General features: G+C 32.7%; 1 protein-coding gene across 1 annotated transcript; it reads right to left on the bottom strand.

Moving 5' to 3' along the window:
- Positions 1-11407: 11407 nt before the first annotated feature.
- LOC139091597 (aminomethyltransferase, mitochondrial-like) lies at positions 11408-13097 on the bottom strand. The gene is made up of 2 exons (XM_070641741.1): positions 12782-13097; positions 11408-12718 (listed from the first exon to the last, which is right to left on the bottom strand). The coding sequence occupies exons 1-2, from the start codon at positions 13037-13039 to the stop codon at positions 11723-11725; spliced, it is 1254 nt and encodes a 417-aa protein (XP_070497842.1). The 5' UTR covers positions 13040-13097; the 3' UTR covers positions 11408-11722.
- Positions 13098-13605: the final 508 nt, after the last annotated feature.

Below are 13605 nucleotides of genomic sequence, written 5' to 3'. Positions count from 1 at the left end.
CTTTAATCACTTTTTGGCATAAAAAGTTCGTTGTATAATCATCGCAGCTGATATCGTTGTATCCAATTGCCGTTGTTTTACTTACTCTTCCTATTGATAGGCACTTTTCGTTACCATTATAAAAATTTGGTTCCCCTTCGAGCCATTGCATATTGTATGGAATTTTTACACCTGATTGTAACCAATACCATTCGGTGGTGGATTTCGGAATAAATGTTATTCCATCAACATGAATGTATTGCATATCAAAACCGGCAAAATATTCAGTTACTTTATATTTACTTAAAAAACTTTGAAATTCATCGCAGGTTTCAAATGTTGCCAATTCCATTCCAAATGATGTACAATATGCTTTAGCATCAATCCACGTTGCTTTGTAGAATTCTGACAAATAGTAGTACTTCTGGTATTGAATCGAATGATCTCTGGAATACCCTCCTAGGAGAATAATAATCTTAAAGGTATTGGATAAATTATTAATGATTAAGTTACATACTGTATTGTCCTAAATTTCTAAAGCCGTTTTTTGTAAATGATGGTATGCTGTGATTTTCAGAATAGGCTACAAAAGTCACAGCCAAAATCAAAAGTTTGACGATCATCTCTTTAAGTAGACTTGAATGTTCACAAATTTAACGATGATTTGAGACTGATTTTAAGGACGTCAAATTCTCGTTTTATATACGAATTATTAATGCTATTATTTAATAATAATTTGATTAATCTACCTTTAATGTTAATACAATTCATATAAAATATAATACATTAAATGATGTTTTTATATTAACATGCGTTAAAGTACTTAAATTAGGAAAAACACATTCAGAAAGTATTAATTCATGAATATTCCAAAAATATTCGATTATGGAGCGATTAAAGTTATACATCAAGTGATGTCGGTTAAAACTGGTTCTACCGCTTTTGAATTCCGGATTCCTAGTACAATACTGTCTCCAACGACAGTTTCTTGCGATGAGTTCTTTGGACGCCCAAGTGATATCAAGTAAGACGCTAAAGTATGTTGATAGTTTAGCTGACAAGGTGTGGGTCACGAAAATTGGTGTTAAATTTGAACTACCAGGTTCAGTAGTGATTTTTCAGAAATTTGGATACTTCAGATTCTTAGATACAGTTGTTAAGATGCAAAATGAAAGTTTTGGGCAACGTGAGATGTTGAAACGGGTCATGAATGATATAGCTAACAGACGAGGACGATACGAGAGCCGTAAATTCACCATGTAAGGGGTTTTACTGAAACGGACCTTCATACGTTATAACTGACCGATAAATTGGAACGAGACTTAACATGGATACAAGTTCAAATATCAAGAGTTTTTAATTAGATTATGCTTTGTATATCTGGATTAATACATCATAGCATAGTTTTAATTAATTTTAAGTTAAAATTGAAGCACTTTAAGGTGAAAAACATTATCACGCATTATCACGTATTTTCAATGCCCTAAAAGGCTGATTAAATTGCACAGAGATGCTACATTTCATCTGTACTTAACTTAGTCTCCTTCCTTATTAGAGCCAATTTGACTCTGAAAATCCTCCTCTTAAAAACGCCAGCAGAGAAATCAGCGTCTCATACATGTTATCATCAGCTATCTTTGAGATATTTTTGATTTAAATCCACGTGTCTAAAATACGTCCAAAATAAAAGTAACATTATAATACATTTAATATAAATGTGTACCTATGTACAATATATTAAGTATTATTAAAGCAAATCATATAAAATACGAGCATTTGACGTCCTTAAAATCAGTCTCAATTCATCGTTAAATTAGTGAACATCAACTTCAAGTCTATTTAAAGAGATGATCGCCAAACTTTTCATTTTGGCTGTTACTTTTGTAGCCTATTCTGAAAATCACAGCATACCATCTTCAAAACATGGCTTTAAGAATTTAGGGCAATACAGTACGTAAATTAATAAATATTAATTTATTCAATATATTTAAGATTATTATTCTCCTAGGAGGGTTTACCAGAGATCAGGTTAAATACCAGAAGTACTACTATTTGTCAAAACTCTACAAAGCAACGTGGATTGAAGCTAAAGCATATTGTATATCATTTGGAATGGAATTGGCAACATTTGAAACCTGCGATGAATTTCAAAGTTTTCTAAATAAATATGAAGTAATTGAATATTTTGCCGGTTTTGATCAGACATACGTTCATGTTGATGGGATATCATTTATCCCGAAATCCACCACCGAATGGTATTTTACAAATTCAGGAAAAAAAATTCCATGGAATATTCAATGGACTAGTGGAGAGCCAAATTTTGGTCGTGAAAAGGAACTTTGCTTATCTATTGGAAAAATAACTAGAACTGCACCAGTTGGATTCAATGATATGAGCTGCAATGACGATAAATATATTTTTTTATGTCAAAAAATGATTAAATCAAGCAATGAGGATGACTATGAGGATGATTGAACTTAAACAAATTGCAAATTGAGGACATAGTTGTTGACTCGGAAAACATTATGGGATCATTAGATATTCTTGAATATGAAAGGATTTTAATAATAAAGTTCCAGGGGTATACAACTACAACAAATAAATTTGAATTATTCATAACATTGATTTGTTTAATTATTAAGTTGTGCTTATGTAAGTAAGAAAACAATTAAAATTTTATGCAAAATTCTATTGCTTGTGATATTAGCCATAACTTAGGTGTTCTAAGAATGCTTATCAAGGAGGAAAAAGTCAAGCTATCGCAAACTAGTTAAGTAGTTAGTAGTTAAGTATTGTCCTAAATTTGTAAATCCAACTTGTTGTTGATTATCTGAAGATGATGGTATGCTGTGATTTTCAGAATAAGCTACAAAAGCAACAGCTAAAATGAAAAGTTTAACGATCATCTCTTTAAGTAGACTTTAAGTTGATATTCACTAATTAAAAGATGATTTGTGACTGATTTAAAGAAGTCCAATTTTCATGTTTTATATGCTTTATTTCAATATTAATTAGCATATTATACATAAGTATAGATTAATATTGATAATGATATTTTTAATTTGGTACCCTGTGATGTTTGTATGCGCATTTAAATCACATTCAGAAATTTTCAAAGTATTATTTAAATTTAATCAAGAATATTATCAATTTACGAAATTTAAAGTATATATGTCAATATAAAAACATCATTTTGTGTATAACATTCATATTCACATTTCAGTTTTATTATTAAATTTAATCATATATAAAACGAACATTTGACTTCCTTAAATTCAGTCTCAAATCTTCTTTAAATTAGTGAACATTAACTTCAAGTCTTCTTAAAGAGATGATCGTTAAACTTTTCATTTTAGCTGTAGCTTTTGTAGCTTATTCTGAAAATCACAGCATACCAACATCTTCAGATAATCAGCAACAAGTTGGATTTACGAATTTAGGAGGATACAGTATGCATCTTAATCATATATAAATTTTAAAAACCTTCAAAATCATTATTCTTCTTTATAGGTGGACAATCTAAAAATGGTGCTCATTATCAGAAGAGCTACTACTTGCCAAATTTTCCCAAATCATCATGGATTAAAGCTAAAGCATCTTGCAACTCATTAGACATGGAATTGGCTAAATTTGAAACTTCCGATGAATTTAAAAGTTTTCTAAACCAAAATGTTGTAGTTCAATATTTTAATGGTTTTGGAAGTTACTATGTTCATGTTGATGGTACAACATCAATTCCTAAATCAAAAACAGAATGGTATTGGTCAAATTCATACAGAAAAATTCCATACAATATGCAATGGTCCGAAGGAGAACCAAATTTTGCTCGTGAAAAGGAACTATGCTTATCAATAGGAAGAGGAAGTAAAACAGAAACAGTTGGATACAATGATATAAGTTGCGATGATGATGAAACAGACTTTTTATGCCACAGAATTATTCACGAATCAAGTAATGAGGATGACTATCAGAGTGGTTAAATTTTGATTTTTTATAAATTGAAAATGGAATAAAAATTTAACGAATTTCATCTAGTTTGCACAAATTCACTGTCTGTATGTTAAGTTGACATTTTTTCATTACCAAGCAGCTTTTGAAGCTCCTGGTCAACGATTTCTTTGTGGATTTCATCCAATGGCTGTGTAACAAACTTGTGATTTGCCACTGCAATGACATTTTCTCTTATATATCTCTCACCAAGTGTGTGTCCTATCAAGCCGTACTTCCTCATATGTATCACTTTGTTGACCTGTTGTTTTATTTGATTACAAAAATCAAAATTTTATTTATTTCTTTTCGAAATGTTATACACAAAATGATGTTTTCATTTTAACATACTCTAAATTTCGTGGATTGATAATAATCCTGATTAAATTTGAATAATAATTTGAGTATTTATGAATGAAATTCAAGTGCATATACAATCACACACTACAATGTCTGCCAAAATAAAAACATCATTATCAATACTTATGTATAACATTCTACTTAATTATTAATGAAATAAAGCATATAAAATGCAAAACATTTGACTCCTCAAAATCAGTCTCAAATCTTCTTTTAATTAGTGAACTTCAAGCTTAGAAGAAATGATCGTCAAGCTCTTCATTTTAGCTGTGGCTTTTGCAGCTTATTCTGACTCTAAACCATCTTCAGATTTTGGTATAAATCGACAACAAGATGACTTTATGGCTTCAGATGAACCATCTTCAAATTATGATGCAAATCTTCAGAAACGTGGCTTTAAGAATTTAGGGCAATACAGTATGTAACTTAATCATTATTAGTTTTTGAATACCTTTAAGATCATTATTCTCCTAGAAGGGTTTACCAGAGATCAGTTGTTTCAATACCAGAAGTACTACTACTTGTCAGAACTATTCAAAGGAACTTGGATTGAAGCTAAGGCATCTTGTAAAGCATTCGACATGGAACTAGCAACGTTTGAAACCAGCGATGAATTTCAATATTTTCAAAACAAATTTTTTAATGAAATTGGAAGTAACTATGTTCATGTTGATGGAGTAACATCAATCCCTAAATCCACAACAGAATGGTATTGGACAAAATCATACAAAAAGATTCCTTACAATATGCAATGGAATAAAGGAGAACCAAATAATTACGGTGGTAACGAAAATTGCTTATCAATATCCAAAAAGAGTGACACTTCGGCATTAGGATATAATGACATCAGCTGTTCTGGACAACAAAATAACTTTTTGTGTCAAAAACTGTTTATAATAGGTTAAAAAATTAAAATTTTGATTGAATATTTTCGATATTAAAGATTGAAAATGAAATAAAAATTTTATTCAGTGGAAATTAAGGATTGAAAGTTATAAATCAATTGTGACTCATGGCCTCCCATCAAATGGCGTCTAAATATCCAAAGTTATTATTTAACTTAATATGCATCGACACAAAGATCATGTGTTCAAGCATTTAAATCATTTATTGAACCTTAATTCATCTTATGATGTAACAACAAACATTTAAATTTATTATGGAATTATTTCAGTAATTTGACATGCAAACTTAACAGCATAACTTGCAGGAATGTCATTAAATCCAACTTTTTCCTCCATTGCGACTCTTCCAACAGACAAGACAGGTTCATTGTTATAAAAGTTATCAGGTTGTCCAGCTGCCCATGGAATTCTATATGGAATTTTCTCACCAGAATTTGTCCAATACCATTCAGTCGGTGATCCTTGTAAGTCAGTAACGCCATCAACAAGAACAAAGCGAATGCTAGCTTTGAAGTAGTCATGAACTTCTAAAATATTGATGAAATTTTGCGCTTCTTCTCTGGTTTCAAATGTTGCTAGTTCCATGTTGAATGTCTTACAAATGACTTTTGACTCAGCCCAGAAGGAAGTGAAATATCTCGAGATGAAATATGTTTTTTTATAATTTACGCCAGTGCTGCTTTTGTCGGCTAAATTTATATAAAGTAATAAATAAATTTCGGTTATCAAATAATGAACTGCGGCACCTTCAAATTAGTCAAGGTCACATTAACAAAAATATTCTTTTATTTCTCACTGTAATTCCCAACGTTTTCAAATGCTACATTTTTTTGTGAAGTTTTCTGGTGTAAGACAGCTGAAGAAATTCTTGTTGGATCCACTGATGACACTAGTATGCAGAAACTTATAAAAACTGTCAAATACTTCAGCATTTTTGCTTTTTCAAACCTAATTTAAGCTGTACAATTTACGATATATGTTCGAAATGATCAGTTCTGTCATAAACACTACCATTTATATAAATAAAATTTTTTATACTATAAGAATTAAGGGACCCGTCAAAGGGTGCAGATCTGTGAACATATGACTGAAATTGGTATATGGTTAGTTACAGTATATCCCAAAGAAAGGACGGACTGTGGACCGGAACAATAAGCCTATACTCTAGGGCTACGTCGCTATTGATGGAAAAATTGTCATTCCGCAGTTATGTGTACTTAGGACTCTAGAGTAGGGTTTGCCAAAATTAGATGTACATAGATGCAGAAAACTGCAGGACTGCGCATCGGGGGAACCCTACTCCAGAGTGATTCCACTGCATTGTATCATACCAGTACCGGATAAATTGGCCCCTGTTTAGTCACATTTTTATCAATTTTGATAATGTTAATCAGTCCCACACCTTTGTTAATTACCATCATTAATTACCAAATTTTAGAATTAAATAAAGTGTCAATCAGCTTCTCATAAAACTATAATAAAAGTCGTCTACCTACGTCAATATAAAAATACTAGTGTATGAATAATACGCATAACATTTACATTTTTTTTACGAGAATCGTTTCCGTTTGACAAATTAAACCGCATTGCTTATCAAAATTTAATAAATTTAATAAAGTTAAGGTTGAAAGATTGATCGACACAATTAATTAAGCTTGAAAATGATGAAATTCATACTTTACACAGACATTATAGCTTAGTATTCAGTACCAACCACACCATGCTAAGGTAAAGACTGTCAATTGAAGCAGAGGTTTATAACTAGCCAATATATGGTAGATCCAAGCCGTCATCCTTACAGATAAGATAAGAAACCCAAAGAGAGAATCATACTATAACTAACAACGACAACCATGACTAATCCAAAAAGAACACACATAAAACACAAATCATTCAAAAAATATATCTATAAATGAATATTGAATGCTCAAAATCAAACAAACCTAACCTTTGACATCATTACATTCATAACCAAAAAAATCCAAGCATCATTAAAAGTTTGCCAAAAATTTGTATTTTACTTCCCGAAGGTTATTTTCCATTCATTTCGATGTCATTAAAAGAAGCTCGGACAGGAAAGTTGTTTCTGTAATCTGCACAACATTTACCATAAAAGAATTCACTCAACGTCCGGCCAATTTATTTACAATTTTTTTTTATTCATCATTCTAAATCCTACATCAGTAGTGGGGAACCTGTGTGCTGGGGTACGGTAATGTGAAATTTGACGAACAGTATGCTGTGTACGGTTTTGATCTAGGGTTAGTAGGCAAGGTCGTTAGAAATATAAGTTTGACCCAGAGTGTGGCCATCTCATATTCGAGTTTTTCGAAATTAGATTATCGAAAAATTCGAACTCAACTTATTTTAAATTAAAAATTTACGTTACGAAGAAAAGTAAAAGTAACGGTGAAAAAAAATTTTGAATTTTAACGACAATTTACTTTTTGAAAAAGTTATCGTTACTCAGGGTTAACTCAAGGTTGACCACCACTGCCTTACATAAAAGAAAAAAAAAATCCTCATCCGACATTCGTCGTGCGACAAATTAAATTATTTTTAATACATTTGGGAGCATAAAGAATGAGAAATGAATAAAAAAAAGAGTGGTAATGGCGATATGGTCAGACTGGTGAAATGATAAACATTCCGTGATGAGGAAGAGAAGTCACACAACAAAAAAAAAAAATTAGGCAAGGAGGAAGTGAAAAATGATAATTACATTCTAGGGATTTTAATAACTCAACAAACAATAGCCAAACGAACGGAAGGATAGATGTAAGTAAAGTAATTTTTTACAGCAGCACTGACCGGATCCCGGATGATGAAATTACTGTTAATTAATTTTTTTTTATTCATGATGACAGGTGTAAATTAATTTAAATTATTTAATCTGGAACTGTCTCCCGGCTGACTGCTTTATAAATCAGAAAAATTTAAGCCTCATTTAATGCGAAATATTCAGCATTCCGATGAATTTGAGAAAGCCATGCGACGTCCTCAAATATGAATATTTCTAATAAAATATTGAAAAACTCATCAATAAAGTGCCGAAGGCAATCTTATTTTAATAAATGTTTAAATATGATACAATCAAGGAATTTTTGTTCATTATCTATTGGATATCATCCATGTCTTCATATTTTTAGAAGCGAAATTAGATGGGAAATATGCTAATGTCTTAAATTAGACTTGTGGATTTTTTATAGCAATTTTGAATTAAAAAAAATAAATAAATATTAGCTTTGCAGACCTTAAGGTCCATAGCTGCGTTTCATGGCTATTGCGAGTTTAACGAGGGAGGATTCGCCAGATCTCTCGCTCAAACCTAAACCTACAGTTTATATTGGAATCCGAACCACTTCTTTGCCGCGTTTCCACTACAAATGATTCGAAAAAGGACATGTGGAAAATTTCCCATGCCGAGTCTCGAACCCATGACCGCTTGGTCGGTGTTACAATAATTATGTACCGAAGTACTAAACCATTCCGCCACCGAGCCACCTCGACTCACTCAGCAATTTTGAATTGATTTTTCTTCTCAATTTTTGTGTCAATAGTGAGAGTACTGTCAGCACTGAGACTAGAATAAGGTTGAAATTTACTCAGAGAATTGTAAATCATTTGTGAATTTCTGTTGAACTGAGTGAAAAAGTATTAAGTCAATATAATGCCGACTATGGATATTTGACATCAGTGGGCTTAATGGTAGAGTATTGGCCTTACGTGCCAAAAATCCTGAATTCAATCACAGGTCCAAAGGTTCTGAGTTCAATCCCAGGTCCAAAACTTCTGGGTTCAATCCCAGGCCATGTCTAATTTACGAAGCTCTTTTTCCATTTCACCGTTATAAAGCTATGAAGCTCGGTTCTTATGTTGGGTAAAGTTTTGAGGTCTTTGGCACATAATGTGTCTCAACTGCTGGGTATAGAAAGGATATCCTAGTATATGGGTAACTTTCTTTACGAAATCTAGAGCACACGAATAAGTAACTAGGTACATTACAGGTTAAATCAGGTTTTATGACTTACTTGTGTCTTTGCAATGTGCAGAGATTGCAAATGATTCGGATTCCACTATAAACTAATGTAGGTATTATCCGTTTTGAAAGGACATGAACTAGAAAAATCACAAAAAATAGTGCCTCTAAGTCAATGCTATTCTCGCGTGAATCCAGATTTTGACGAATTGAAGCTAGAGTCACACTCAAGGACTTAGGACATTAAAGGGGTACCAATGAGTTTAAACACTCGGATGGTGCAATAAATGTGACTTAGACGCAGAGATCTGATAAGTTTAAGATGAATCTACTTTTATTTGACTCTGTTGCTAGCTCTGTCACCTAGTTTGTACAAATTCTTCGTCCAGACGTTGTGTTGACATTTTTTCATCACCTTTCTGTGCCATATAGCTTTTGGAGCTCCAGGACATCACTTCCATTGCGATAATTCAATAACATTCATGATAACGCTCTAAAAATTGACAATTTCCAGCAATAAAATGCGCCATAATTTAAAAACATTAGAAATGCTTCATTCCTTGTCTATCATAAATCCAAAAAAATAAGAAATCTGTCTTAGAATATCCATTCCCAAAAAAAAGTAATAATAAATTGAGAATTTCAATTTTTTTTTTCATTCTTTTTAATTTTCATTACCAAGTTTCATTATATTGAATATTTCTTTCTTGTTCCTTGCAATTATCTTAGGAAGAGAATTTTTATTATGTTTAGAATGAACCATAGCTGATGCCTCGGCAATGAAATTCCTTCTTTTTCTTCATTCCTAAATCAAGGAATTTTTCAAGATAATTTTTTTCTATTAGTTGGGATGGAAAAACCAATTTTGGTTAAATGAGTCGAAGACTGAAACCCTCACTCATTGGGTTGTGCATAGACCATTCTGTGTATACAATAAAGTATGACGAGAAATGAAGAAATGTTGAGGCCGCACAATTGAGCAAGACATTCTTTTGTAAAGAAAAAGTTTGCAATAAGATTTTTAATGAATTTAAAAAAATAAAAATAAAATAAATTAAGAGAGAGGAATTATCTCATGAAATATACTTTTTGTACTTGTGTTCTATTAGAGCTCGGACATGTACACATTGTTGTTCTACTAAGTTCAATCTCCTGAAATTTGTAAATTTTTTGAACATAAATATTCAATAAATGTTATGTAAATTGGAGCAAATTGTCGATATAGTTATTGAGTTCTGATTCCTTTACATGATTAGATTGGAACCAACTGAGAGGCCTCAAATCTAGATTCTAATTTGAAGTTTGCTTCGAATTAACTCAATCTTGCAGAAATCATCTTGAACAAATATCAAACCTGCTCCAGTTACATGTGACAATACGAAATGCAATAGGATCTAATTGTTGTTTAAGCCTGCTATATAGTCCTGTTCTTCGCATACTAAGATCCGCGACATGTCATTAAAATACTTGTCAAAATATGCTCTGCAACGACACTAGGTGGCCCAAAATTATGAAAATAGATTGAAATAATCTTTAAGACAGCAAAATCGCAGCAGTGACGTAGTAGTTTGTGTCGATCCTTCTTGATCGATCGAAGTTTGATCCTTGGGAAAATCAAGTCGGATTCGTTCTTTTCGCTGTTTCTAGTCAATAACTCAGTTTAATGTATACTCGAACGCATGACACCTGATTAAATTGATTTATACAGTGCGACCTCTTTGGGTTGGTTTGACGTCTTCTTGAGAGAGTCCAGGTCACAATGGATCCTGGCTTTGCTCTAAATTAAGTACTGGATTAGACGAAACTTGCTTTTCGACTAGAAATTGTCTCTAATTTGCTAGATTTAAAACTGCTATTACGAAAAATGCCTGTTTATGTAAATGGCCGAGCCTAATTTGTGCCTGGCCAAGTCTATTGCGTGTCTGGTTGAGCCTAATGTGTGTTTGGCTAGACCTAATGCGTTCCTGGTATAGCTTAATGTGTGCTAACTGAATCTTTTAGTTCATAAGTGACTTAAAATACCCTTTATATTCTAACCTTAAAAAATGCGTTTCATACCTCCATAACTTCCTATATCACCCAATCTAATTCAAAACAAGCTCACATTCATTTGTATACTGATAATCATGCATCCTATGGGACAAAAAACGTAGAGATGCTTGATGAAAAACTTTTTCTTATAAAACTACCGAAAAATAAAAAAAAAATTCTTCTTTATTTTCAAGAAAATTTTCCAGTTTTAAATTCCACTTGACAGATTTTTCAGTTCCTTTCCATTTCATTTCCATATTCTTACTAAATAAGTATCCATTTGAGAGTTTTAAAACATTTTCTACAAACTAATTTATTTTAATTAAAAGAAAAGTGTAATAGAGTAGCAATAGAAGTATAAGAAAAGGGGGAGATAGCTGTATAAGAACGTAAGTTGATGAAGTTTAATGAGCATAAAATCGTTATGGAAAAAATATTTCTTAACCTAAAAATTAGTTTCTTGATATATTTATGGATATCCTCATTCCTTTGGTTTTTGGTAATAATTTGACTTAACAAATGGCATTTTTGAAATTTCTGCTTTAAAGAATTTGTCACGAATTTTAAGTTCTACTGCTGTGCCTGGCTTTTTGAATTCTTCCTTAACATAACCCATTGCGACATTTCCAGCAATTGATGGACTTGGACATCCGCTTGTAATTTCACCAATTTTGTCTCCATTTGCGTGGATTGTCACACCATGACGTGCAGGAGGTCCTGATGTCATTCTAATTCCAACACGTCTTCTAGTCACGCCATTCTTGAGCTGGTCAAGGATTACATTAGCACCAGGAAAGTCACGTTCATCTCTTCGTCTTTTAGCTACAAGCCATGCAAGTGCAGCCTCAATTGGTGTTGTTGTTGTGTCTATGTCACTCCCATAAAGACACATACCAGCTTCAAGTCTCAATGAATCTCTGGCACCGAGTCCAGCCATTTTGATATTTGCTGTTTTTGATTCTAGTAATGCAGCAGCTACAGCACTTCCACGGTCTGCAGGAATTGAAATTTCAAATCCATCTTCACCAGTATATCCACATCTTGTTATACGACAATCCTTAACACCAGCAACCTCAGCTTCTGTTGTGGTCATGAAGTACAATTTACTTAAATTCATTTTTGTTAAAGTTTGTAGAGCAGCTTGTGCTCCTGGACCTTGTAATGCAAGCAATGCACGCTCAGATGGATCAAAGAATTGCACATTTACATCCTTATTCTTTGCCGTACGGAAATGCTCAACAGCTTCTTTTATCAATTGACTATCATGTTCTTTACGTGCTGCATTTGATACAACATAAAGAAAATCGGAATCAACACGACTAACAATCAAGTCATCAAGTATTCCACCATTCTGATTTGTAAAAACTGTCAGGGAACCAGATCCTTTTTGTAATCCTTGAATATCAGCTGTTGTTAATGTTTCAAAACATTCAATCGCATGTTTGCCTGTTATGTGCGTTTGCAGCATATGAGATACCTAAAAATATCAATAATAAGTATGTCAACTGAATTTTATATTCAATAGACAAAAAATACTCACATCGAATATTGAAGCACATCCAGGTGTTCGTGTGTGTACATGTGATGCGGCAATTCCTTGATCAGAATATTGAACAGGCAACAAGTATCCAGCAAAATTGACAATTTTGCCTCCTTGTGATACATGAAAATCATACAATGACGTTTTCTGTCCACGTTCTTCCTGTGCTGTTACTGGTGATGTTGAGAAGCATGCAAAATTCTTAATTTGTAGCTGTTTGCCGACGAGACGCGATGACAGGAACTTAGTCAAGCCCATTTTTATACTTAATATTTTATATTCTCAGAGATGTAAATTGCAGCACAGTAAAAATCAAACTGATTGAGATGTACAATAATAATTTTAATATAGGACGAGCGTAAAAATCTTATCAGCTGTTTGGTGCTGACTTAAAAGGTCAACCCGAAATATAAAAAATTCTGTTCTCTTATTTCTATTTTTATTGTGATTTCTTTTCTTTGCGTTATCACGTGATTCGTGAGTCAATTGTGAGGGGTTATTAGTGAATGTTGAAATTGAGTAAATGATGGATGAGTCAGGCAGTGACACTCAAAATTGTTTCATCCGATACATAGACAAAGTTGCATACAGAACAATAGCCGTTCAGCACATATTGAAATATTGCCCGATCGGCACTCTTTGAAATGTTGCCACCACGGCGACGAGATAGTAGGAGTATATAGAGGAACCAAGTGGCAGCCACTTGGCGAAAACAACCGGATTTGCAACATTTTAAAGTCTCGATCTGCCACCACGACGATGATGTGGATGTATACTTAGAACCAATCGGCATCCACTTGGCAAATCCGGCTATTTTCGTCGTG

The sequence above is a fragment of the Chironomus tepperi genome, unplaced genomic scaffold (genome assembly GCF_022539635.2).
Source record: "Chironomus tepperi strain 1889 unplaced genomic scaffold, CSIRO-AGI_Ctep_v1 contig_257, whole genome shotgun sequence".
NCBI classification, from domain to species: Eukaryota; Metazoa; Arthropoda; class Insecta; order Diptera; family Chironomidae; genus Chironomus; species Chironomus tepperi.
The sequence above is the reverse complement of the archived record's forward strand: the minus strand, read 5'-3'. Positions and strand labels throughout refer to the sequence as shown.

Excerpts from the sequence above, each read along its gene's own strand:
- LOC139091597 (XM_070641741.1), bottom strand. The coding sequence starts at position 13,039 with ATGGGCTTGACTAAGTTCCTGTCATCGCGTCTCGTCGGCAAACAGCTA. Across the intron at positions 12,719-12,781 it reads GATGTGCTTCAATATTCGAT|GTATCTCATATGCTGCAAAC; the intron begins GTGAGTATTTTT and ends TGATATTTTTAG.